General features: G+C 59.1%; 1 protein-coding gene across 1 annotated transcript in view; it reads right to left on the bottom strand.

Annotated features, from left to right (window-relative positions):
• Positions 1–24,651, bottom strand: part of MYO15B (myosin XVB) — a 32,538-nt gene extending 7,887 nt beyond the window's left edge. Inside the window, exons 1-42 of the mRNA XM_047831849.1 lie at positions 22,595–24,651; positions 22,118–22,181; positions 21,760–21,869; positions 21,517–21,591; positions 21,087–21,183; positions 20,721–20,824; positions 20,486–20,549; positions 20,180–20,293; positions 19,859–20,020; positions 18,695–18,808; positions 18,518–18,576; positions 18,310–18,442; positions 17,242–17,337; positions 16,858–16,989; positions 16,312–16,437; positions 12,776–12,853; positions 12,368–12,483; positions 12,232–12,277; positions 11,987–12,111; positions 11,447–11,564; positions 11,071–11,240; positions 7,081–7,174; positions 6,480–6,536; positions 6,116–6,173; positions 5,768–5,898; positions 4,963–5,058; positions 4,614–4,849; positions 4,352–4,530; positions 4,127–4,199; positions 3,616–3,777; positions 3,269–3,369; positions 3,091–3,167; positions 2,889–2,973; positions 2,626–2,724; positions 2,392–2,501; positions 2,119–2,292; positions 1,814–1,892; positions 1,548–1,652; positions 1,204–1,468; positions 1,035–1,125; positions 717–918; positions 150–262 (exon numbers count right to left, since the gene is read on the bottom strand). Coding sequence (XP_047687805.1) covers positions 150–262; positions 717–918; positions 1,035–1,125; positions 1,204–1,468; positions 1,548–1,652; positions 1,814–1,892; positions 2,119–2,292; positions 2,392–2,501; positions 2,626–2,724; positions 2,889–2,973; positions 3,091–3,167; positions 3,269–3,369; positions 3,616–3,777; positions 4,127–4,199; positions 4,352–4,530; positions 4,614–4,849; positions 4,963–5,058; positions 5,768–5,898; positions 6,116–6,173; positions 6,480–6,536; positions 7,081–7,174; positions 11,071–11,240; positions 11,447–11,564; positions 11,987–12,111; positions 12,232–12,277; positions 12,368–12,483; positions 12,776–12,853; positions 16,312–16,437; positions 16,858–16,989; positions 17,242–17,337; positions 18,310–18,442; positions 18,518–18,576; positions 18,695–18,808; positions 19,859–20,020; positions 20,180–20,293; positions 20,486–20,549; positions 20,721–20,824; positions 21,087–21,183; positions 21,517–21,591; positions 21,760–21,869; positions 22,118–22,181; positions 22,595–24,651 — 6,747 coding nt within the window. The remainder of the gene's footprint in view (positions 1–149; positions 263–716; positions 919–1,034; positions 1,126–1,203; positions 1,469–1,547; positions 1,653–1,813; positions 1,893–2,118; positions 2,293–2,391; positions 2,502–2,625; positions 2,725–2,888; positions 2,974–3,090; positions 3,168–3,268; positions 3,370–3,615; positions 3,778–4,126; positions 4,200–4,351; positions 4,531–4,613; positions 4,850–4,962; positions 5,059–5,767; positions 5,899–6,115; positions 6,174–6,479; positions 6,537–7,080; positions 7,175–11,070; positions 11,241–11,446; positions 11,565–11,986; positions 12,112–12,231; positions 12,278–12,367; positions 12,484–12,775; positions 12,854–16,311; positions 16,438–16,857; positions 16,990–17,241; positions 17,338–18,309; positions 18,443–18,517; positions 18,577–18,694; positions 18,809–19,858; positions 20,021–20,179; positions 20,294–20,485; positions 20,550–20,720; positions 20,825–21,086; positions 21,184–21,516; positions 21,592–21,759; positions 21,870–22,117; positions 22,182–22,594) is intronic.
• Positions 24,652–25,039: the final 388 nt, after the last annotated feature.

Below are 25,039 nucleotides of genomic sequence, written 5' to 3'. Positions count from 1 at the left end.
ACTTCCTCTCAGACCCAGAAGGAAAACCAGGCCTGAGGAGGTGGGTTGTGGGGAGGCAGCCCCAGTGTTCGTGTGTGGGGAGACGCTGGGCCCCCGCCCACCACCTGCCACCCCTCCGCGGCGGCCAACGCCCCACCCCCCGCGCCCACCTCCTTGCGTAGGAACAGCCTCCAGGGCGCACCGACGTAGGAGAAACACACGCTGCCAGAGGGCACGAGCAGCTGGGTGGAGACCCCCTGGTCCCCCATGGGCTCCATCAAGCCTGGCAGAGGGAAGGGCCAGAGAGCTTCAGGCGAGGAGCTGCCAGAGCCCGAATGGCAGGGATATGGGGACAGAAGACCCTCACCTCCCTGGGGCCCTGCGAGGGCTCTGCCCACTCGACCTCTGCTGCCTCCGTCCTGCCCATGTCCCATTTCCTGCCTCCGTCTCCAGCCCTCATCTTCCCTGCTGTCCTTCACCAGGTCAGCAGGGCCACTAAATTCCTGATGGAGCTGCCAGGTTTGTACTGAGGACACCACCCTGTGACAGTCCCTCAGGGCCACATGGGCGCCAGGAGTGCCCGGGCCCCGCCCTGGACGGGAATGAGGAAGCTGGGGCTCCAAAGTCCCGAAGCCTGAGCACCCCGAGCGGCCGACCTCAGCCGTGAGTGCTGACAGGCCGCTCGGAACCCAGCCGTCTCAACGAAGCCCACCACCGAGGGACAAGAGGTTCCTCACCACGGGGCTCCGCTGAAAGGGTCCCTGGTTCCCCAGGCAGTGGGGGCGCTGGAGGAGGTGGGGGTGCATGGGCAGTGGGCGGAGTCTGGCCAAACAGACCCTGGTCCTCCTTGATGGAGTTGGAGGGCCCAAGCTGTGTTGGGACCTTGGGTCGAGGGGCCACAGGTGGCGGGGGGCCCTTCTTTGGGCTGGGGGACAGCACCTGGAGAAGGCACAGAGAATTTGCACAGCTGGCTCTAGGGGTGAGGCTAAATTTGCCCCAGAGAGCCTTGGACTCCCAAGGTGAGAAGCCATGCCCTGGACAGGATAGGGCCTCACCGATGTGGATGTGGGGGCACCACTGATCCCCAATTTAGCCAGAGCCTCATCCTTGGGGTTGTTTTTCTTCATGAAAGACGTTGGGGGCCTCCTGAGAGAAGGAAGAGGTCACGAGTCCACAGGGTGACTCCCTGGGGAGTGGGCAGCCCTGGTCACCCCCGGGACCCACCTGGATGGCTGCACTGGCACAGGAACAGGGCCCGGGCGGCTCTGGTACATGCGGATGATGTTGCGGATCTCCCTGCTGGGCTCTGCCCGCCGTCGGGGCGCGGGGTCCGAGCTGCGGACCAGGTCTCTGTCCTGTGCGGGCTCCGGATCAGCACCAGGCCCCGCCTCCTGGGCCGGCTCAGCCTCAGCCTCAGCCTCTCGTGCGGCTTTGGCTCCCCCTCGTGCCAGTGGCTTCTTCACTATAGGGGGAGGAGGAGGGGATGGCACTGGCCAGGAGAAGGAACAGGTGAGACCCTGTGCACACCCACAGGGCGGGCCCTGCCCACCCCCCGTGTTCCCCACCACCTGCTCTGGGCTCCTCCTCGTCCTGCTCCTCGTCCTGCTCCTCCTCCTGGGGGATCTGTATCTTGGCCGGCGGCTTCACTGTCTTCACCTTGATCTGCTGCTGCCCTGAAAGTGCCCCAGATGGCCCTATTACTCTCCACCTGGCCTGCCCATCGGCCTCCTGGACAGGCTACATTGACGCAGGGGAGGAGAATGTGCCCCACATGCCCTGGACAGGCTGGGGCGGACGGGTCTCTGCACAGGCCTGCCACCTCGAGCGCCCTCACCCAGTTTCTGGAAAAAGTCCTGTTTCTGCTGGAAGCTCTTGGGCCTCCGGGGCTTGTCTCGGGGCTCCTGGGAGTTCTCCTGTGGGCGGGAAGGGGGAGTGAAGGAGCAGCCTGGCCAGCCAAGGCGCCACTCTCCCAGCACCTGCACCCCCACCCCATCTCTGGGGCCAGGGCCCCGGGCATCTTCTCCTCATCTTCCTGCTCCCGTGGGGTCTCCCGGCCACTCAGTCCTGGAGCCCGCTGTCTCCACCCCAGGCCGTGCCACCTGCCTGGCCTCAGCTCTTCACCCTCAGACGAGCACCCACCGATTCCAGCTCCTGCTCCTCCCGTGGAACCAGGGGCTTCTTGGGCTTGGGGGTGACGGCTGGGGGTGAGGTCGGGGCAGCAGCTCCACGGGTCTGGGCCTCTGCCTGGCGCTGATGCTGATGCGTCTGCTGCTCCAGCGACAGGGTCATGGCCTGGGTGGTCATCTGCTGGGCCTGAAGAGGGAGGGGGCAGTGGGCCCGGTGAGAGCTGGTCTGGCTCTGCCCCGCGGACCTGTCCCCACGAGGCAATCTGCGGGCCCTGCCCACCCTCACCAGGATCAGCGCCTGCTGGTTGATGAAGTTCTGCTGCTGGGCCGCCAGCTGCCTCGGGTCCACACCGGGAAGCAGGGGCTGCGGCTGCGGCTGCTGCGGCACCACCATGGCTGCAAGTGGCATACAAGTGCCAAGCTTGCTCACGGCCCTCCGCCCACCGTCCCCTCCGGGACCCTGGTCGGACCTCCCTTCCTCCGGCTCCTACCCGAGAAGGGACCCGGGATTCCACCTTACCTGGCATGGCAGGGACTGCGCCCACCGCCGGCATCATGGGCATGGCTGCAGGCATCATGGCCGGCTGGTATCCGGGCATCTGCATCATCCCTGGGTAAACTGAGGGCACAGGGCCTTCCCAGGTCGATTCCTATCTAGGCCCAACGACCACCTCCCTCCAGCCCCAGACAACAAGAAGAGCAGGGGCCACGGGTGCTTCCTGCGGGGTCCCAGGCCATGCTTGCCTGGGGAGACCCCGGATAGGTGCCCAGCCCTGCACTCACCCATGGGGTAGCTGCCTTGTTGCATGGGCCCAATGGCGCCCCCTCCCTTCATGCGGCTGCTCAGAGCCCAGCCTTGCTCCAGATCCTGAAGGGACAAAGGCCATAGGCCGTGGGGTCAGAACTGGAGCCCTGGGAGAGATGGGAGAGGCAGCGGAGTGGGGCAGGGGCGGGTGGGGGTCGGGTGTGTGTGCAGAACACTCACGCTGTGGCCTGGGGAGAGGACCGGCTCGAAGAGGTGGTCCAGGAAGCCGTCCAGACTCCCTGAGACCTGAGACTCGGCTGTGGGGCCAGAGGCGGGTTAGTGTCACTCTAGGGTATGGGGCTTCCTGCACCCCCATTCCCATCACGTGCCAACCTTACCGTGTCCATTCTTGCCTTACCTGTGTGGCTCCTGCTGGACAGTGTCGGGGGCGGACCCGGAGGTGGATCTGGGGGCAGTGAGGGGGCCTGGATGCCAGGGGCGGGGGGGATGTCCTCAGGTCTGCAGGAGACAGAGGGCCCAGCTAAGGGGGTGCCTCGGATGGGGGTGGTGCCCCAGCTGAGGCAAGGGATAGAAGCCGCTGTGGGGGGTCATCCCCGTGTCGTGGGAGAAGGTTAGGTTGGAGGGGGGCTGGCCCTGTAGCAGGTCCCATGAACCCCAGGGTGTGATGGGGTAGCTACGGGGGGTCACCTATGACAGCTCTGAGACAGGAACAGGCTGGGGACAGGGGCGCTGGGCGGCACCTACAAGCCACGGGGGGCAATGGGGTAGCTGCGAGGACTGACGGGGTCCCCCAGGTCCTCAGTCTGGCCGATGAGGTCCAGCACGAAGTCACAGCCCGCCAAATCCTGCCAGGAATCCCTGGAGTGCAGTGACACGGACCAGCCACGGGGGGGCACCTCCAGGCCTCTGGGAAGGACAGAGGCAGTGGTCAGCCAGGAAGACGACCCCCCCGGGGAAGGGGCAAGGACCTGAGTGCGGGCCAAGCGGAGGTGGCTGGCGGAACCTGGGTTAGGAACTGGGTTTCCTCAGACGGCTCTCCTTCATTTGCACCTCACAGCCTTCTACCTCTACATCGGCTCTGACGTGCTCGTTTATTTATGGAGCCCACTTACCCCTCCATGTCCCCACCCCCGCCCAGCCTCACTCCTCGGGGGAGCAGGCTCTGGCCTTGGGTTTGCAGGAGGCCCCTGGCGGGACACAGGAGGATGGGACAGTGGTCAGCGTTGGCCACACTCCCCACCCCGGGCCCCAGTACCTGCTCTGCAGAATAGACCCAGCGAACTGCTCCCCCGTGGTCCAGGACTCCACCTCGGCTGAGTAGCACTCCTCTGCAGGGACAAGGGGTGGGGGGCCCGCGTGAGCGGCAGCAGGTCCTCCCTGACAGGAAGGGGCTGCTGTCCCCACGGGGCTTCCAGGAGCAGGACAGAAGGGAGATCAGGGTCACAGGAGGTGCCGCTGGAGAGCGGAAGGTGAGCATCACCATTGAATGTAAAGACGTCCAGTGCCATGCGGCCCCGCCGCCGTCCGGCTGTCCACTCGAGCTGGGTGGGCGGGTGGGCGCGTGCCATCCCGGGGGCCAGCCGCGTCTGCTCCAGGGCCCCCAGGAGCTTGTGCTGGCACAGTGCTGCCATGCCTGTGGGGGCCTGGTCGGACACAAACCTGTGGGGACAGCACGCGGCTGCCGTGGGGGTGGGCAGCCCACCGACCCCGGTCACTGGGCCCCCGCGTGGCAGGCCCCTTACTTGAGCAGCGGCTTCTGCAGGGTGGGCATTGGGGGAAAGGCGCTGAGCAGCATGGCCATGAGGGCCCAGCCGCGCTGGCTCTGCTGCTCGTCCGGGTTGCGCCAGATCTGGGCCACGAGCTGGCTGAAGATCTCGTCCCGCAGCCCTGGTCGGCGCTGCCCCTGTCGCACCAGGTATTCGCCCATGGTCTGCTCCTGCCAGGAGGGCAGGGACCCGTCCCCCAGGAGCCGCAGCAGCTGTAGACACAGAGCGGGGACGAGTGCAGGATGCGCAGACCTCCCTTGTGCTCAGCCAGCACCTAGGAGCCAGGGCCCGGCTCACCCCGTCCCCTCCCCGATGTGCCACTCACCACCTTGTTGATATCCAGGGCATGCTGAGGGTTCTCCCCGACCAGCTGGGTCAGGGGCTTGGTCAGTGGCTGCCCAGGGTGGGGCAGGGATGGCTCCTGCAAGCAAGGAGGGTGACAGTGCCTGAGCAGGTGCTGGTCTGTGCTGACCTGCTGGAGACAGCCCCCGGCCGAGCCCGCAGGAGCGAGCGCCCTCAGGGCGGAGGGGGCCCGGCAGGAAGGCAGGAAAACCACCTGCAACGTGCATCTTAATTGTTCTTTCTGGCTAGAAAATTGACACCCGTGCATGCAGGAAACTCAGAAAACATGGAAAAGGATAAAGAATAAAAAAACACCATTAATATTTCACTGCCCGTCGTGACCACAGCTGACATTTTAGTCTCTCTAGTCTTACTTTCTATGCATAGATAACACACATCACCCTCCCACACCTGTTATCACTGTCAACAAGATTGGGATCATACTCCAAGTGCAGTTTCGAATCCTGTTTCGCATCCAACACTGCAGCCCAGACGTTTGCCTCGTCATTACACACGCTTTAACCAGAGGACCTCAACGGGAGCGGCGGGGGGAGGCCATAGGGGTAACAAAGGTGAGACATCGTGGGTCTAAGTGACACTAGAGGGCTAGGCGTTTAGGTTCAACGGATGGTCTCCTACAAGTGCAGCCACACCCATCACTCCCGTGACAGGAGAGGTTGGGTGTGTTGCAGGAGAGATGGAAGAAGAGACACAGCCCCTGCCTGGCAGGGCTAACATCTGGGGAGCCGTGGGGGTCAGCCGGGAAGAGCCGAGGGCTGGGAACCCACCTGAAAGCTAATGGATATGAAGCTGGAGAATGGAAACTGGTCAATGTCGGGGGGGAGGGTCAGCTTGGGCCGGACAGGCACTTCCGGGGGCATCGACTCCGTGATGCTATCAGCCAAAACATGTTGACGGCCTGGGGACAGCACGGGGAGGCGCCGAAATACCGGGTCAGGCACCGGGCTGTGGCACCGCCTCCCCCACTCACCATCAGCCCCCAGCCCCTGGGGCAGAGGGAGCTCAGGGGAGCCAAACGCATCACAGGGAGGGACCGTGGGGTCAGAGCCACCACACTGCAGACAGACCGGGTGGGGAGAGGGGTCACGGCAAGAGTGACACTAATCAAAACTCACCTTCTGCCGCCTTCAGCATGACGGCCAGCTCAGCCGGGATCTCCAAGCGTCCCAGCTCCTGGCACAGAGGAGCAATTGACAAGGTGCTAAGGGAGGGGCTACGGGGACCCAGCGTCCCTCCTCACCCCCAGGACTATAAACATCTCCAAAGACCGAGGGTTCTGATCCTGGACACAAATAAGACCCCAGGAACCCAAGGAGGGAAAATAGGGCAGCCCAGGGCTCTTCTTAGGGGGTGCGTAGGATGCCCCTGAGAGCTAGGAGCCACGGTGGCTCAGCTGGGACCCCACACTCTCCCTTGAGCCACGCCAGGTTCAGTGGGTTCATAACCCAGCGGACGCCCTCAAGCTTCCAGTCCACCTACCATGCTTGGCGCTTTCTCGGAGGTCCTCCTGCTGTGCCAACCACGCCAACGCCCAAGCTGCTCGGGGAGACGCAGGAGATGCTGGGGTCCCAGGGAGGAGTCTCCTCAAACCTCCCAGCAGCTCCTCCCCGCCTCGGCAGTTCAGCTGCCCCTGCCAGCCCCCAGCAGAGAAACAAGCACAGACCCCAAGGGGCCGGCCACCTGCCACCGGCCCTCCAGGGCCCTCACCAGCCTTAGTGCTGTGGGCGTCGCTGCCGTCTGCCAGGGCACTGAGGAGAGGGCAGGAAGAAATGATCCCAGGGGACAAAGTCCATCCGGGGAGGGGCCCCAGGGGAGCAGTATGTGGACACTGACCTTTGAGCTTTTTTATGGCCCTCACATTGGAATCATCAGGCAAAAGAGGGGAGCTGGCAGGCCCTAAGGAAGGCCTGGAGGGGATAGGAAGGCACCCCAGACGGACAGGGGAGAGTCAGACTCTGGAGGACGGGCAGGGATAAAGGAAGCGACCTCCAGGAGGCACTGGCCTACAGCAGGCAGCGGGGAATGGGACCAGCAAGGCGGCCTAACTTCTACCCCGAGCTGCCCCACCCAAAAGCTGCACCTGCAGTCTCTGCCACCTCCAGAGCAGGGGACGGGCCACCAGCAGGATGGTGTTCAGCTGTCCCAGAGCCACCCGCCGCCGGAGGTACCGCTTCCTAGAGGCCGGTGGGGGTGGGGGAGGAGGGCGTGGTGAGGAGTCCAACCTTAGTCCAGTACCTGAATCCCCCAGCCAAGACACGAACGTAAACACTGACCCCGGGCCAGCGGCCCCCCACCCCAGGTGCTTAACAGAAGCAGCAGGGAAGGGACAGGACACTTTGAAAGGACAGGTGCATTGAGCAGGTGTTCAGCGAAGGAGATTAAGGTCTTAGCAGAGCCGACCACTGGGCTCCTGTTTAGTCCTCGCGGTCATGAGGAAGTTACTTTCCCTCTCTGTTTTATCCCTACCATCTACAAAATGAGGATTCATGTAATACCTGCCCCACCCACCACACGATTAACTGAATCAACCGACATGTTGAGAAGAGTCTGACATATTTTTAATTTTTTTTTTTAAGTTTATTTATTTTTGAGACAGAGAGAGACAGAGCATGAACGGGGGAGGGTCAGAGAGAGAGGGAGACACAGAATCGGAAGCAGGCTGAGGCTCTGAGCCATCAGCCCAGAGCCCGACGCGGGGCTCGAACCCACGGACCGCGAGATCGTGACCTGAGCCGAAGCCGGACGCTTAACCGACGGAGCCACCCAGGCGCCCCTGACATATTTTTATTTAAGAACTTCTAAAAATGAAAAAAAAAAATACCATCGCTGGAAATCCAATAAGACATCGCAGAAGAGATTGTGTCTTTGAGAATTTTCCAGATATAAGACCAGACTCCTCACTAAAGGAGTCACAAGCAGGATTAACATTAAAAAGTAAAAAAATGTGGGGTGCCTGGGTGGCTCGGTCGGTTAAGCGTCTGACATCGGCTCAGGTTATGATCTCGCGGTTTGTTGAGTTCGAGCCCTGCATTGGGCTCTGTGCCAAAAGCTCAGAGCCTGGAGCCTGCTTCGGATTCTGTGCCTCTCTCTCTCTCTGCCCCTCCCCTGCTTATGCTCTGTCTTTCTCTGTCTCAAGAATAAATAAAACATTTAAAAAAATCTTTGTAAATAAAAAAAATGTACAGTTTTGAGGTGCCAGGCTGGTTTAGTCTGGTAGAGCATCTTGGGGTCATGAGTTTAAGCCCCATGTTGGGGGTAGAGTTTACTTAAAAAAAAAAAATAGGAGGCACCTGGCTGGCTCAGTCAGTGGAGGGTGTGACTCTTGATCTCAGAGTTGTGAGTTCGAGCCCCATGTTGGGTGTGGAGATTACTTAAAAATAAAATCTTAAGACATAAATAAAATAAATGTATAGTTTTGGGGCCTCAAAGAACACTATCAAGAGAGTGAAAAGGCAACCCACAGACCAGGCAGGGGAATGTTTGCAAATCACAGATTTGAGAAGGGTTTAATATCCAGGATTTATAAAGAACTCCTACAACTCAGCAAGACAAACTGTACAATCAAAAGGCAGACAGAAGACTTGACTAGACATCTCTCCAAGAAGATACACAACTGGCCGAAAAGCGAGATATTCAACCTCGTTCGTCATTAGGGAAATGCAAATCAAAACCACAATGAGGTACTGTTTCACGCCCAGTAGGATGGCTCTAATTTAAAAAGTGGAAAATAGGGACGCGTGGGTGGCTCAGTCAGCTTAGTGTCCGACTTCGGCTCAGGTCATGATCTCGTGGTTCATGGGTTTGAACCCCGCACTGGGCTCTGTGCTGACAGCTCAGAGCCTGGAGCCTGCTTCGGATTCTGTCTCCCTCTCCTCTGCCCCTCCCCTGCTCGTGCTCTCTTTCTCTCTCAAAAATAAATAAATAAACTTTATAAATAAATAGTGCGAAATAAACATCAGCAAAGCTGTAGAGAAACCGTAACCCTGGCTCATGCTGGTGGAACAGGAAACGGGGCAGCCGCCGTGGAAAACAGCTCCTCAAAACACGAAACAGAGAATTACCACGTGATCCGGCAATTCCACTCCTTTCAATTCCCAAAGAATTGAAAGCAGAGACCTGAACAGATACTCGCACGCTCACGCTCCGAACAGCCTTCCTCACAGTCGCCAAAAAGTGGAAACAGTCCAAGTGACCACTGACGGATGAGCGGATACACAAGGTGTGGTCTGTGCACATGATAGAACATTATTCGTCCATAAAAAAGAAATGAAGTTTTGTGGCTCAGTCGGTTAAGCAGCTGACTTGACTCTTGATTTCAGCTCAGGTCGTGATCTCACTGTTGGTGGGTTCAAGGTCCACACTGGGCTCCACACTGACAAGCGGGGAGCATGCTTGGGATCCTCTCTCTCTCCCTCCCTCTCTGCCCCTCCCCTGCTCACACACTCTCTCTCTCAAAATAAACAAATTAATTTAAAAGAAAAAAAAACGAAATGAGGGGTGCCTGGGTGGCTTAGTCGGTTGAGTGTCCAACTTCAGCTCAGGTCATGATCTCACAGTCTGTGAGTTCAAGCCCCTCATCAGGCTCTGTGCTGACTGCTCAGAGCCTGGAGCCTGCTTCAGATTCTACGTCTCCCTCTCTCTCTGCCCCTTTCCTGCTCATGCTCTCTCTCTCAAAAATAAAAACTTCTTTAAAGATTTAAAAAACATGAAGTTCTGATACCGGCTACGACATGGATGAACCTTGCAAACATTATAGTTAGAGCAGTGAGCCAGGTGTAAAAGGAAATACTGTATGAGTCAATTTCCATGTAATATCTAGAACAGGCAAGTTGGTAGAGACAGAAAGTAGACTGCAGGTTACTAGGGACTGGGGGAAAGGCAAGTGGGGAATAGTTGCGTAAGAGATGCAAACTTTCTGTCGGTGATGAAAACATTTTTGGAAACGGATAGCGCTGATGGGTGCCCTGCCTCGGAAGGCTTCCCTGGTGTCCACGACACTGCCCTTACTTTGTCTCAGCACTTTCACACCACCTTTGGGGTGCCTGGTGGCTGGTTTGCCCTCTGCACCTGATTCCCCAGTGAGCCCGGTAGGCACTATCTCTGCCTTGATCCCTGTGTCCCCGTGCCTGGCTGGGGGTGGGTGGTGATGGAGGAGGTCAACCAACAGCTGTTGGGTGAACGAGCAAAGACAGGCTGTGAAAGTGAATGGGAGTTAATTATGTGAGAAGGGGGAGGGAGTGTTATAGGATCAAGAAACCCAAAGAGCCTGGAGTATAAAACTCTGACCTAGAGGCTGGAGAGGCAGGCAGGGCCTCACACAGCCTGATTAGTGCTTTTATTTTATTTAAAAATTTTTTAATATTTATTTTTGAGAGAGAGGCAGAGACAGAGACAGACTGCGAGCAGGGGAGGGGCAGAGAGAGACAGAGGAAGACACAGAATCTGAAGCAGTCTCCAGGCTCCGAGCCGGCAGCACAGAGCCCGACGTGGGGCTCGAACCCATGAACAGTGAGAGCATGACCTGAGCTGAAGTCGGACGCTTAACCGACTGAGTCCCCCAGGCGCCCCCTGATTCATGCTTTTATTTTTTTTTTAATTTTTTTTAACGTTTATTTATTTTTGAGACAGAGAGAAACACAGCATGAACGGGGGAGGGGCAGAGAGAGAGGGAGACACAGAATCGGAAACAGGCTCCAGGCTCTGAGCCATCAGCCCAGAGCCTGACGCGGGGCTCGAACCCACGGAGAGTGAGATCGTGACCTGAGCCGAAGTCGGACGCTTAACCGACTGCGCCACCCAGGCGCCCCCTGATTCGTGCTTTTAAAAGAGCATTTTTGCAGCGGAGTGAAGAACAGACTAAAAAACACTCAAGGAGTCAAGACTGCAGTTTTGGGTGGCCTTAGCAGGTAGTGGGCTTCTTGTGAGTAGGGGCATTCAAGCAGAGGTTGCAGGGGTATGGGCGGGGACCGCACTGGGGCAGATAGACTTGCCGTGAGGCCCTACCCCTCCCACACCCTGCCCCACCAACTGAGAAGCCCCCCTGCCCCCTGCTCATCCCACCCCTGCAGACCTGGCCTGGAGCCCTCGCACGCGCGCCTGCATCCGCGGCAGGAGGAGGAGGCGGAGGCGCTGGCGAGAGATGCATGCGCGCAGGCTGCGGTGCAGGGCGAGCAGGGCCTGGGAGCGTCGCCGGGCCCAGTGCCACTCCAGCTGCCGCCAGCCGGACTCCCGCAGCAGGACCTGGGGGCAAAGGGGAGGGCTCGAGCAGCCAGGGCCCACCCTGCTCTTCTCCTGAGGCCTCAGCCTCCTCCCTTCCAGCAGGACAACCCATTCTTGTGGGGAGCCCAGGACACCTGCCACCCAGGCCCACTCCAAATCCCGAGTTTGTCCCTGAACACTCCTCTCCCTTTCCAGCCACGCCTGCCTCTCTGCACACGTGCACCCACCTGGGTGGCTCCCAGGTGGCAGAGGGGCGACTCAGCACCCAGCACCTGGCTCAGGATGGCGCCACACCTCTCCCGGTCTGAGGACTCTCCCTGCCCCTCTGTCCCCAGGGCCCGGAACCTGCCCCTCAGATGGAGAGCTGAGGTCAGAACAAGCACAGCGAGGACCTCCCTCCCCCCTTGTTCCACCATCCCCCCCCCCCCCCACCAGAGTGTACTTAGTCCCTAAGTCATTCAACAGCGATTTGGAAACAACCTACTCTGGGCCAGGCACCCAGCAGGGTTTTGCTGTATGGAGGAGGGACAGATGGAGGCTTGGTGGTGGTGGTAGTGGTGGGGTGGGTAACGAACAGGGAAGGAGAGAGGGATGGAGGGAGAGAAGGAGAAAGAACAGCTCGAGGAAGAGGATAGAAGCCAGGCCTAAGGTCCCTAAGAAAGTGGGTCCGTCTCCGCCCCAAAGGAACCCCGGGTCTGCCAGCCGTCCCTGTGGGTCCGGGCCCGGAGGTCCCCGGGCCCTTGGCCGCCCCCATCCTGGGGCCCTACCTGGCCAAGAAAGCCTGGAAGGGCACACGCACAGGAAAGTTGGCACTGCGGGTACACACTGCCTCCAGGATGCCTGCCTGGAGCAGCTGCTCTGCCACGTGTTCTACATCAAAGAGACCCGGAAGCTGTGGCCGTGGGAAAGAGCCAATGAAAGCTGGGGCTTAAAGCTGCAGGGGCCACTGAGAAAGGCGGGGCAGGTGGATGGGAAGGCTCCAGGGCCATGCATGGGGTGGAGGGGAGCTCACCTTTCCCGGGTTGGGGTTGAGGCACTGGATGAAATAGACATGGCTCCTGATGGGAGAAAAGGGGGTCATTTGGGCATAGACCAGCCCCCCTCCATTCAACTCCCTGGGGTCTCCTATGGGGGGGCACTGTTCTCACCTGCCCAACTGGGCTAGGAGGTCCTCCAGAGAATGCTGGAAGCGAGACGCCAGCGTGGGTTTGCCTCGCCCATCCCCGGACCGGGACTCTGCTTCCTGGAACAGGCTGCCCACCAGCTGCAGGGCAAGAGGAGGCTGAGCTGGCTTGCCCCCCAGGCCTCTCCATAGCCCTGCCCGTGCCCCGTCCCCGCGGAGCTGGGGTGGGCCTGCGCCCCTTGCGGGACTGGAGTGGGCCTGAGCCCTGTCTTTGCAGAACTGGGGGCAGGGAGCAGTCTGTAGCATCCAGACCCTGGAGAGCTCAGCCCATGGTCCAAAGTGCCAGGGGCTGCCCCTTGGGCAAGAGTGTCCGGGGCAGAGTGGGGGCCACAGTGTGGAGGGGTGGGGGCCCAGAGAAGGCTGGCAGGGACACCTGGAGCTGGCTCTGAGCAAGCATTTCCACCACGGCAGGGTCAAGATGATCCCGGTTTCTGTCCACAAACTTGTGAACCTGCAAGAGACAATGTGGGGAGCGGAGGGGAAGCCAAGGAGGGAGGCTGGGGTGGAGGCTGGGGTCTTGGTGACGTAACCCAGCCTCTCCCCACTGAGCTAAAGGGCCTCCTTTGTCTCTTCAACTAGAGCCTCTGGGAAAACTGGAAATCCCCAGGCAAATGAATGGACCTGGGCTTTTATCTCACACCAGATATAGAAATTAACCCAAAATGAATGGATGGATCAAAGACTTAAATTTAAGAGGAGCCTGGGTGGCTCAGTCGGTTAAGCGCCGGACTCTTGATTTCAGCTCAGGTCATGATCTCACGGTTTGTGAGTTCGAGCCCCACGTCTGGCTCTGTGCTGACAGCGTGGATCGTGCTTGGGATTCTCTCTCTCCTTTTCTCTCTGCCCCTTCCCCTGCTTGCTCTCTCTCAAAATAAATAAATAAAATTTAAAAAAAAAAACAAGATCTAAATGTAAGACCTAGAACTCCTAGAACTCTAAAATTCTTAGAAGAAAACACAGGGAGAAGCTTCCTGACATTGGACTTGGCAATGATTTGCTCAATAGGACACCAAAAGCACAGGCAAGAAAAAAAAAATAGATGCACTGGATTTCATCAAAATTAAAAACTTTTGTGGGGCACCTGGCTGGCTCAGTCGGTGGAGGATATGACTCTTAATCTCGGGGTTGTGAGCTCGAGCCCCATGTTGGGTTTAGAGACGACTAAATAAGTTAATTAATTAATTTAAAAACTAAAACTTTCGTGCATCAAAAGACATTTTTGTTTTATTTATTCTTATTTGAGAGACAGAGTGCATACATGCATGTGCAAGGCAGGGAGAAGAGGCAGAGGTGGAAAGAGAGAGACTCTTACGCAGGCTCCACGATCAGTGCACCTCTGATGCAGGCCTTGATCTCAAGACCCTGGGATCATGATCTGAGTGGAAATCAAGAGTCAGATGCTCAATGGACTAAGCCAGCCAGGTGCCCCTCAAAAGATAACAGAACAAAAAGACAACCCACAGAGTAGGGGAAAATATCATGTATCAGATAAGGAATTAATATGCGGATTATATAAAGAACTCCTACACCCAACAACAACAACAACGGCTCAATTCGAAAATGGGCAAAGGACTTGAATAGATATTTCTCCAGATGAGACACACCACTGGCCAAGAAGCACATGAAAAGATTCTCATCATGAGCCATTAGGGAAACATGAATCAAAACCACAGTGAGGCACCATTTCACACCCACTAGGAGGACTATCATTTTAAAAAATGGAAAATAAGGGGGCACCAGGTGACTCAGTTGGTTAAGCATCTGACTCTTGATTTCAGCTCAGGTCATGATCTCATAGTTTGTGAATTCGAGTCCTGCGTCCGGCTCTGTGATGACAGTGTGGAGCCCGCTTGGGATTCATTCTCTCTCTCTCTCTCTCTCTCTCTCTCTCTCTCTCTCTGCCCCTCCCCAGCTCAAGCTCACGCTCTCTTTCAAAACAAATAAATAAACTTAAAAAAATAAAAAATTTAAAAACGGAACATAACAAGTGCTGGCAAGGACACAAACTGAAGCTCTTACGCGCTGCTCATGGGAATATGAAATGGTGCAGCCATTGAGGAAGACAGTTTGGCGGCTCCTTGAAAAAAAGTAAACCTAGAACTACTTTTGAGCCAGGTCTTCCACTCCTAGGTACATACTCCAAGAGAATTGGAAGCAGAGACTCGAATAGAGACTCGCACAGCCGTGCGTTATTCACAGAAGCCAAAAAAGCCGAAACTCAAGTATCCATCAACTGATGAACAGATACATGAAATGTGGTCCATCCATACAACGGATTATTATTCAGCCATGGAAGGGAAGGAAATCAGACACGTGCTACAATATAGATGAACCTTGGGAAAATATCATACTTAGTGCAAGAAGTCAGACACAAAAGCACTGTGTGTGTGTGTGTGTGTGTGTGTGTGTGTGTGTGCACGCGCATGCACACACACACTAAGATCTCACTTATCTGGAACAATTCTGTTCCATTGATGGCTCTGTTCCTTATCAATACCATACTCTTTCAATGACTATGTTTTAATATCTGATAGAGCAAATTCCTCCCTAACCTTCTGTTTTTCATTATTTTATTGGCTATTCTCATGCAATGCTTTTTCAGGTAACACTTCAGAATAATTTTGTCAAAATTCGTTCCTCCTCCTCCCATAAGAACCCGACTGGGGTATTGTCTGGAATTGTATTGCTTTTCTAGATTAACTGAGAAAGGAGGAACGGTATTAGGGTTCCCCACCAGCAATGTGGTTTGACCCTCTTTTTTCAGATTTTCTTTTGTGAGTTTCAATATAGTTTGTGGTTTTTCTCTATTCAATCTCCCTGTGTTTCTTTTTTTTTTTTCCCAGACATGATTGGCTTTTTGGGGGGTGGCGGGGAGAGGTATAATTGACATAAGTCCCTTGGGTTTGTGTAACTCTTGGATAGTTTGTGTTTTCTTCTACAACCAAAGCATGTCACTTCCTCCAGGAAGCCTTCCCTGACTTGCCCTACTTCAAACAAGTCACATGGTCCTACCTTTTATATACCAGGCCCCTACCCAGCCTCTGTGAAACTCAGAAGGGGGAAAGGAGGGTGCCTTTGGTGGGCATCTAGCAGCTGCCTGACCATTTCCACATTATTGCATTCAATCCTCACAACAATGTTATAGGACAGATTCCCACTCCCATTTCACAGTTGAGAGAATGAAGGCTCAGAAGGAGAAGCAGAGGGACGCCTGGGTGGCTCAGTCTGTTAAGTGTCTCACTTCAGCTCAGGTCCTGAAATCACGGTTCATGGGTTCGGGCCCTGCGTTGGACTTGGTGCTGACCGCTCAGAGCCTGGAGCCTCCTTCGGATTCTGTGTCTCCCTCCCTCTCTGCCCCTCCCCTGCTTGTGCTCTCTCAAAAATAAACAAACATTACAAAAAAAAAAGGAGGAACAGACAGCCTGAGGTTATCAGAGCCAGGTCCCACACGCCTGCTCTGCCCTTCCTGGTCTTAAGGTTCCCAAGGCCTCCACTGCCTCTACCCCATCGTGCTCAGCCTGAGGTAAGTAAGTCACGCTCAGAACTGTGTAGCATTGGGGCGCCTGGGTGACTCAGTCAGTTGACTGTTGGACTTCTGGTTTGGGCTCAGGTAACGATCTCGCGGTTCCTGAGTTCCGTGAGTTCAAGCCCTGCATCGGGCCTGGGATTCTCTTTCCCTTTCTCTCTGCCCCTCCCTGTCTAAATAAATAAATGAATAAATAAACTTCAAAAAATATTTTTTAAAAAAAGAAAACACTGCGTAGCGCCAAGGGCACAGGTAGAAACCTAACAGTCAAGCCCTCGAAGGGGCCTCCCCTCACCTGCTCCTATTACCTGTCTGGTGACTCAGTTCTGGGGAGCAGACACCACTGATTCACACAGGAGTCTGTCTCTGATTTACCCTGATACCTGGTAGGTGACGGTCCCAGCGTAATGCCTCACGGTGAAGATAGGAAGGGGCAGCTGGGGCTTGGCATAGCAGGGGTGACTGCCATGGTGATAGTGGCACTTCTGGAGGAAGGTGTGGTCTGTGGCCTGATAAGAGAGATGAGCTTTCCTCAGGCCTTTGCACGTGACGTCACCCTGCCTGGACTGTGCATCCCTTCCGGGTCCATCAGTATTTGTGGAATGGCTGTACCCCAGCCCTGAGGCTTGCCCTCTACTAGCTGGAGGCCTGAGGGACCCCTACAGGCCCCACATAGGCCCTGTGCAGTCGCCACCACCCTGCCCCTTCTGCAGCAAGAACTTGAAGAACCCCAGAGAGGTCAGGTATCTTGCTCAAGGTCACCCAGAGACAGGATTTGAATCTAGTTCGCCCACTGCCTTCCCAAGCTCTGCTGAGAGGCTATAGGCAGGGTTTCTGGACCCCATCACCTTTTTGCTCCTCTGGGAGACCCTGATGGCCTTGGCCTGGCCACTAGGGCCCCCACCTCGTCCTTACCACTGGGGGCTCACCTGGGACAGCCACGTCTGGGCATCCAGGATACTCAGGAGGCTGTGGGGCTGGTCTACGAGGAGGTCCAGGCAGGTCTCCCTCACAGGCTGGGGAACGGGCACCCAGGGCAGCAACTCTCGCTGACAGGCCTCCTGGGAACAGCCAGCACTGGGCCAGTCACAGGGCATGCCCACATTCACGGGGGAGCTCATCGGAGCCAGAGCAGGGGTGGCTCTCCCGTTGTACAGATGAGTAAAAGGAGGCCCAGGAAGGCTGAGATGGCCCACAGCAGGGGGTGCTTGGGGGCAGGGCTCTCAGTTCAGCGCCCTCGGTTTCCCAAGGATGGCCTCTGCTCTGGGAACGCCTGGGTGCCCCCTCCCACCGCCAGGCCCAGCTCCTCTTACCTCCTCCTGGGCCAGCAGCGTCTGCCTGGTGAAGAGCTGCAGGCGCTCGCTGGCAAGGTTATTGCACAGCTGTTCCAGGCCATTCACCCGCAGGGCCTAGGGGCATGTGGGCAGTGAGGTGGGCACCCACACGAGGTGGGGGCATGGGGCAGGTGCCGTGAGGGGCGGTGCTGCACGTGGGCCTGGTGTCCTTCATTCTCCTCCCAGAACTCAGGGAGGAGTGGTGCCCGGGGGCTGATGCTGCAACCTCCAGGGTCAAGTCCAAAGGCCTAGGCACAGAGAGTGCCCACGCCTCAGTCCACACCCTTCCCTCTGCCTCAGCACAACTGTGAGCCTCCAGGCCTCTGGTCACAGCCATCCTGTGGCCTGGAAGGTGCCTTTTCCTATGGCCCAGTAGCTCGCTGGCTCTCAGAATCCCACATCCTCATAAACAGGGCCCCAGGCTGCTGCCTCCCGGAAACCTTCCAGCATTCCTCCCATAAGGATTACAGGCTCCTTCCTCTGTGCCCCCCAGCACTTCACTCATAAGCCCGGAAGAGTCCCCGCTCCACGCAGCTTTGTACGGAGAGCCCTGCCACGCTCTAACACACACACACAAGAACCCACACTTGCCACAAGCATCCCCTGCTCAGAGAGGGCATGGTCCCCCAGGGCACGCTGGAGACGAGAGAGCAGGGAGCAGTGAACAGTGCCCGACCAGGGAAAGAGGCCACCTCCTCTTGCCCAAGCCCCCTCCTCCCTGATTATGAAAACTCAGGGCCATTCAGGGCACTGTCCCTTCTCCTGCTCCTCTTGGTGCACAGGAGGTGAGACCCATCCTAGGGCCTGTGCCTTCCCGGCTGCCTTAGAGGCTCCTGTGAGACTCAGCAAGGCCGAGCAGGACAGAACTCTCCAGAAGCGATATCAGGGCTGGACCGAGCAGGGCAGAAAGGCCACACCCATGGATTGTGTCCTGTCTCGTGGCGAGGCAGGCAAGAGCTCACGAGTGCCACCCTCAGGGAGAGCTGACCCCAGAAATGATCAGGATGAGGTGGGCACCCGGTCCTGGGCCCCACCCCAAGGGGTGACCTCAAAGCCATAGACGTCCACGACGGTGACGGTGTCCATGCTCTCTCCCTCCCCGGGTGGTGCCAGCTGCGCGTTGGTCCTCCCCAGAAGCCAAGTGAAAAGCCGTGAATACAGGGCTTTGGCCAGGGCGTCCCTGTGGGCGTGGTGAGTGAGCCAGTGCAGTAGCGAGCTGGGCCCGGCTATGGCTCTCTCCCACCCCTGGGGCCACCTGGCATCAATGGCGCTTTCCACCGGCAGAGATCTGCAGACCCAGCCATAGGCTGTCTCCTGGAGAGCAGGGGAGGTAGGTAGATGCAGAACATCAGGTCTGAGGCTGACACGGGCCCACACCAAGCCTGCGGGTGGTGGGGGTTGGCCCTGCCTCCTGAGGAGCCCCGGGGCTCACCGTGACCTTCCTGGTGACAGCCCCCTCCAGGCGCTCTGGTGGCACCAGCAGCAGCCGGGCTGCCGTGTGGATCTCAGCCCAGCTGGACACAGCAGCCACCTCCTGGGACTCCCGCTGGACAGAGAAGGGAGGGAACAGGAACAGCTCTGCGGGGGAATGGCCACATCCCACAGGTAGCTCCGGGCAGGTAGGAGCCGACTCTGGAGCCTGGGGCCCTGAGTGCGAGTCCTAATTTTACTTCCTCACTAGCTGGCTGGCTCTGGCAAGACTTTTCCTCTCTGAGCCTCCACTGTCTTATTGTTAAAGGGGAAACAACGACCCTAAGTTCCAGCGTTGTCGTGAGAACCGAATTAGAAAACAGATAGAGGGGCGCCTGGGTGGCTCGGTCAGTTAAGCGTCTGACTTCAGCTCAGGTCACGATCTCACGGTCCATGGGTTCGAGCCCCATGCGGGGCTCTGTGCTGACAGCTGGGAGCCTGGAGCCTGCTTTGGATTCTGTGTCTCCGTCGCTCTCTGCCCCTCCCCTGCTCATACTGTGTCTGTCCCTCTCTCTCTTTCTCTCTCTCTCTCAAAAATAAACATTCCCCTAGGGGGGCGCCTGGGTGGCGCAGTCGGTTAAGCGTCCGACTTCAGCCAGGTCATGATCTCGCGGTCCGTGAGTTCGAGCCCCCCGTGTCAGGCTCTGGGCTGATGGCTCAGAGCCTGGAGCCTGTTTCCGATTCTGTGTCTCCCTCTCTCTCTGTCCCTCCCCTGTTCATCTCTGTCTCTCTCTGTCCCAAAAATAAATAAACGTTGAAAAAAAAATTAAAAAAATAAATAAATAAACATTCCCCTAAAACCAAGAGCACACTATTAATCAATAAATTATATTAAAATAAATAAATAGAAAAAGAAAACAAATATATAAAATGATTTAGACGGAGCCAGGCACATAGGAGCTACTCAGTTAGTGCAGGTCTCCCTTTCCAGGGTGGCAGCTTGGTGGCACTGGCACTGGCATAGACGACCCAGGTCTCTGTTCTCGCATCTACACAACGAACCCGCCTGCTTCCCAGGGCAGCCGTGAGGCCTGGAGGGAGGCCCACAGGTATTCGGTATCATGACTGCCCTGACCGTGCAAACAAGCCGCGTCCAGACTGGCCTCTGGCCACAGCGGGAGCCCACCTCTGAAGAGGAGAAGCAGACGTTGCCCAGCTGCAGGATGGCGGCCAGCATGGCCCAGGCGGCGGTCAGCTCCTCAGGGCGCGTGACCAGCACCTGCAGGGCCTTCAGAAGCCCTTTGAAGTCCTGGGCATCATCCTTGCCCTGGAGCCTGCAGGCCTGGCCCTGCAGAGCACAGCAGGGGTGAGGGAGCAGGGGTGAGGGAGCAGGGGTGAGGGGGCAGGGGTGAGGGGGCAGGGCCTGACAGCCCATAGCTTCCCTCCACTCCGGCCACTCCTTAGGCCCCTGCTCCCAGACCTTTCCCCAGGCAAGCCCCGCCCCCACCTGGTTCAGGTAGTAGTAGGTCTCCGGCCCCTGCAGGGAGAGCTGCTCCCGTGCCACAGGGTCCAGCCCCGCCAGCAACTCGTAGAAAACATGGAAGCTCCGCTCAGCCTGGGCCTTGGGGAGAAGGACTGGCTTAGGGGGAGCAGGGCTCTGGTCCTGTGCCTCAGGGGAGCAAGGACAAGTCCTGGGAAAGGCAGGGATGCAGGGTGGGGGGCAAGGGGGTTAGCAACCACACTCCCTGCATGGCCCCTCTCCCTCTCCCACTCTGGGAAGCTGGAGAGAGGCGAGCAGCAGCACGGGTCTTACCTGAAACACCACCCTCGAGGCCTCCAGCAGATAATGTGACACAGAAGCTCCCACGATGACCCCACTGTGGGCACGGGACAGTGGGCGGGGGGTGCCCAGGGTGCATGTGACCCAGGGGCCCTGCTCAGAATGGGACCCACTATGGGCTGGACCCAAGGGCAGCAGCCTCTGGTTCCCAGTAAAGGGAACTGATCGTGGGTGCCCCCCTGTGCCCACCAGGACCCCCTTAACTCACCGCTGCAGGCAGAGACGCAAGACCTGGCCGAAGCGACTGGCGTTTGCATTGAGGACTGTTTTGGCGTGGCCAAAGCTGCGAAGCATCAGCAGCACACCGTCCAGCTGCATGGGGGAGGGGCACTCAAGTATCCCTAGGAGTGGTAGCCGCGTCCATGATCAGGCATCCCAGCTGAGGATGCTTTGTGCCTAGGGGCTGTGCTCGTCCTTGGAGAGGGTCAGTCCCACCCCACCTCACCCTGCCCTCCAGGAGGCAATGCCTGGGGCTGCCCCCAAGGAGAAGCCAGAGGCCTGAAGACCGCCCACCTGGCCCAAAGGAGAAGGATGGTTCCTCTTGGACCCTGGGAAATGCCCAGCTGCCTCTCACCTGACATCTTCTGTCCCTTGTTTGCTCCTGCTCCAGGCTGCTTAGGAATTGCACAATCTTTTTGGCAGCTTCTGTCTTCCCTGAGCCACTGTGCCCACTGTGGGAGGGAGGGGCTGACAGGGTTTTCAGGAAGGGGCACATAGGACACCCCATGGAGCCCAGGAACTGGGGCATGCCTACCTGAAAGTGATTCCTACCCCTGGAAATGTGGAAAGGTAGACCCAGGGCATGGAGACCAAGGAGAAGGATGATGCCAAGAGGCCAGAGTCAAGGGGCACGTGCGGTGACTTCAGCCAGGAGCACAGCCCTTACAAAGTCTAGCGGTGCCACCCAGCAGGGCACCAGGCCAACAGCTTCAAATGCAGACCCCACGTCCCTGCCTCCCAGCCCTCAGAGTGGCCCGTAGGTTCAGCAGGGCCCCACCGCTCACCCGAGGAGAATGCATGTGCCCTGCCCAGTGCTCTGAGACAAGCGATAGGCTGACGCCACGATGGCGAAGATGTGTCTGAGGGAAGAGGGTGGGAGCAAATGAGGTTGCCAGAGATGGGCATTTGGGCCCTCCTACACGTAGGCAGGACATGCCCTCGGTCCCCAGGATCTCAATCAGTGGCACATGCTGGGGCTTAGCCGCCCAGGGGGTGAGCAGAGGGTTGATGGGGGCAAAGGCACGTACGGGGTGGTGTTAAGGGCCTTCTTGGGGTGGTAGCTGGCCAGGACCTCAGCTGAGAAGAGAGGCAGGGGCCGGCGGGGGTTCAGGGAGAGCAGAAAGGGTCCCCCAAATGTCTGGGGAAAAAAACAGATGCTGTCGTCACAGCATGGAGGAAGCAGGGGCTACAAATGGAGTGGGGCTGCTGTGTTCCCCAGCCCAGCCCCCCAGCACCCCCCCCCCCCACTCTGCAGGTCCCCAGAGAGGGTTCAGCACCCAGCCCAGGGAGTAGAAGGAAGGAGAAGTTCTAGAAGTGCCAGAGAGCCCTCTGATCCCAGGGGACAGGCAATCCCAGCCCACCCACCCTCCCCAGGTGCCCCCGTACGTAGATTCGGCCCAGGTGAAACCTCTTCTTGAGGCATAGCAGCACAGAGCTGTTACACACTGGTCTGTGGGGACAGCAGGAGGGAGAGGCAGGGAATGGGGGGGGGGGGGCAGAAGGAGGTCTTAGGTTAGCGCTGTCACCGGATGGAGAGATACTTTGGGCAAGTCGTGCATCCTCCCTGAGCCCCCGACCATAACACAGGGGTGTGGCCGCTCAGTGAGTTACCCGCTCCATGGGGGCTACAAGCAGGACCAGGCCGCTGACCCAGAGGGCAGCTTTGTGCCAGTTAGAGAAGAAAGTCCCAGGCGGGGGCACCTGATTTTCACCCCTCACCCGCCTCTTCCCCTCTTCCCGCGGGAAGACCTTTTGTGAGTTACAATACCGTCTCTGAGGATACAATTTATAAAAATGGAGGTAGGGGTGACATATGAGGAACTCTGACCCAGACAGGACAGGTTTGGAATTGCGCCTGCTCACCGCAGCCGAGCCAGGTCGTCCGTGTCTTCCAGGCCTTCCGCAAGGCTCCTGCCCTCCGCTCCCAGGGAGGGCGGTACCTCCAGGCCCGGCCCGAGGCTCAGCTCCAGGTCCCTCTCCAGCGCCTCCTCAGCCTCATCTTCTGGCACCCACCGCCCCCTCGGAGGCCCGCAGGGGCCCGGGCTTCTCTCCCACCGCAGGTGCGTCTCCAAGGTGAGTCGAGGCAGCAGCGCGTCGTCGGTGTCAAGTCCGGGGTCCTCGCGGGGTTCTGAGCTCTGAGTCCAGTGGACCGGAGCCTCGGCCTCTAAGGTTTCCGGCCCCGCTTCACTGCTGGAGCCGCTCTCGTCCAGTGGGGGCTCGTCGCGGGGAGCAGGGCCGAGGAGAGAGCCCCGGCGGGGCCCGGCCACACTTTCTCCACTCGCCCTGCGCCCCTCCCTGTCCCCCGAAGCCCCTTCACAAGGCCAAACGCGTCCCCCCCGGGCTGGGGCGTCCGCGGACGCTTCCTCTGAGCTCCGACTGCTCGACTCCCTCCCGGTCCTGTGCATCCTGGGGAACACGACCGCGAACTTGGGATCCGGAGTCCGGTCCTCATCCTCAGAAGGGCCCTCGGGAGCTGGGCTCTTCGAAGGCTGTGGGGAGCTCGAGCCGCCGCCAGGGGGAGGCCTGGGCCGCGCCCCCAGTCTCGCTACGCCCGCCACGCGCAGCGCGAGACGGCGCCTGGGTCCCGGCCTGCGGCCCCGCCCCTCGGCCGCCCGCGACCCCGCCCCCCGGCCCTCGCCCTCCGGCCGCCGCAGCCGCAGCCAAAGCCACCGCAGCAGACCCAGGGCGCGCGCCACGCGCCGCAGCCGCTCTTTAAGGCCGGCGCGGCGGGGAGCCGAAGCGGCGGCCTGGGGAGCGGGGCCTGCCGGGGATTTCACGCGGAGCCTGCGGAGCGCCACGAGGGCGGCCAGCGGCGCTGGGTCCCGGGGCCCGTCTCCCCCTCCAGCCCCAGATTCGCTCTCACCTGCCGCCACTTGCACCTCCCCCACCGCCTTTCCGACCTGGAGGCGCCGAGTCCCGGAGGCCTCGGCTCTTCCCGGCTCGGCGCCCTGCGACTCAGCCTCCGGCCGCGCCTCGCTGTTTCTTGTGTCCCGGGCCAGCCTGGGGTCCCGAGAAGCCCTCGAGCTCCGGGAGACGCACTCTGGGCTGCCCTCGAGGGGCCTGGGGGCCTTGGGTTTTTTGCCCGGCCTAGTCTCTTCGGCTTCGGTGGCCTGGCTCGCCGTTCCTGGGGCTGTCCGTGGGCCCCCTCCAGGTCCGGCCCCCTCCAGACTCGATTCCGTGACTGTCCCGGAATCCTCCTTCTCTCCCTGGGGTCCCACCCCCGACGACCCTTCCCGGCTCCGGAGTTCAGCGCTGCCCCCGCCGTCGCTGCTGGGGCGTTCGCCGGGTTCCAGGTCTGGCTCCGACTCGGTTTGGGTGTCTCCCGGGACCGTGTCCTTTTGTTCCGGCTTGGGTCGCAGCTCTGGGGCCCCAGTGCTCTGGCTGTCGCTCTCCTGGGCCTCGCGGGCTTCGCTGTCCGGGCAAGAGCTGCCCCCGTCTCCACCCGACGTGTCCCCATGCAGGCTCCGAGTCTCCCGGCAGCCCTGCCGAGCCGAGGGTCCCCGCCCTTTTCCTCTCCTCCTGCGGCGGCAGAGCTCACTCGTTGTCCCTTCTCGGGAGAGACTCTCTTCCTCCAGGCGCCCGCCACGGTCCTCCCGGGGCTCCCGGCTCTCCTTAGATCCGCGTCCCCGACGCCGCGCACTGCCTAGTCTCCCCTGGGCCTCTGCTGGCGGCCCAGCCCCTGACCGTCTGCAGCCGCCCTTCTGCTCTGCGGTGGGCTTCCCGCGGCCAGCGTGGGTCCTGTGGCTTCCCGCAGTGACCGGTTCCAAGACCGGTCTGGTCCTTCGGGCCTTACGGCGACCCTGTCCGCTTTCCTGGCTGGGCGCACAGTGGGCGCTGCCCGACGGGGACTCTTGTTCCCCTGCGACCGGTCTCCTGGGGCCCTCCTGGCGCTGGGACGCTTTGCCCTTGCTCCCACCCATGGCGGGCCCAGTGAAGAGGGGCTTCTCGGCGTCTCTGTCCTCGCCCTGAAGACCTTAGCCCGCAGTGCCCTCAGCTCTTGGCAGCGCCCACACCCGTTCTGCTCTGGCTCTACTGGCAGTCTACCCCCTGGGGGCTCCAGCCTTACTCAAGAGCATTAATTATGCAGTTGGCCACGGGGTCCTGACCCCTTAGACCAACAAAGGAGTGGAGGCCGCCCAGGAAAGAGGAGACGCTTCAGCATCAAAGGCCGAGGACGGGGCAACTGTGCCACCTGGGAGGCACTGCCAGCCAGGCCAGCCTGGCACTGTGCCAAGCTGCAGGGACCCACGTGCTCTGCTCCCCTTTCACCGCTTGCCCCCCTTTCAATGAGCCTGTCTGGGCCATCAT

Source organism: Prionailurus viverrinus, chromosome E1 (assembly GCF_022837055.1).
Source record: "Prionailurus viverrinus isolate Anna chromosome E1, UM_Priviv_1.0, whole genome shotgun sequence".
In the NCBI taxonomy this organism is placed as follows: Eukaryota; Metazoa; Chordata; class Mammalia; order Carnivora; family Felidae; genus Prionailurus; species Prionailurus viverrinus.
This window is presented reverse-complemented; position numbering and strand designations above follow the sequence as displayed.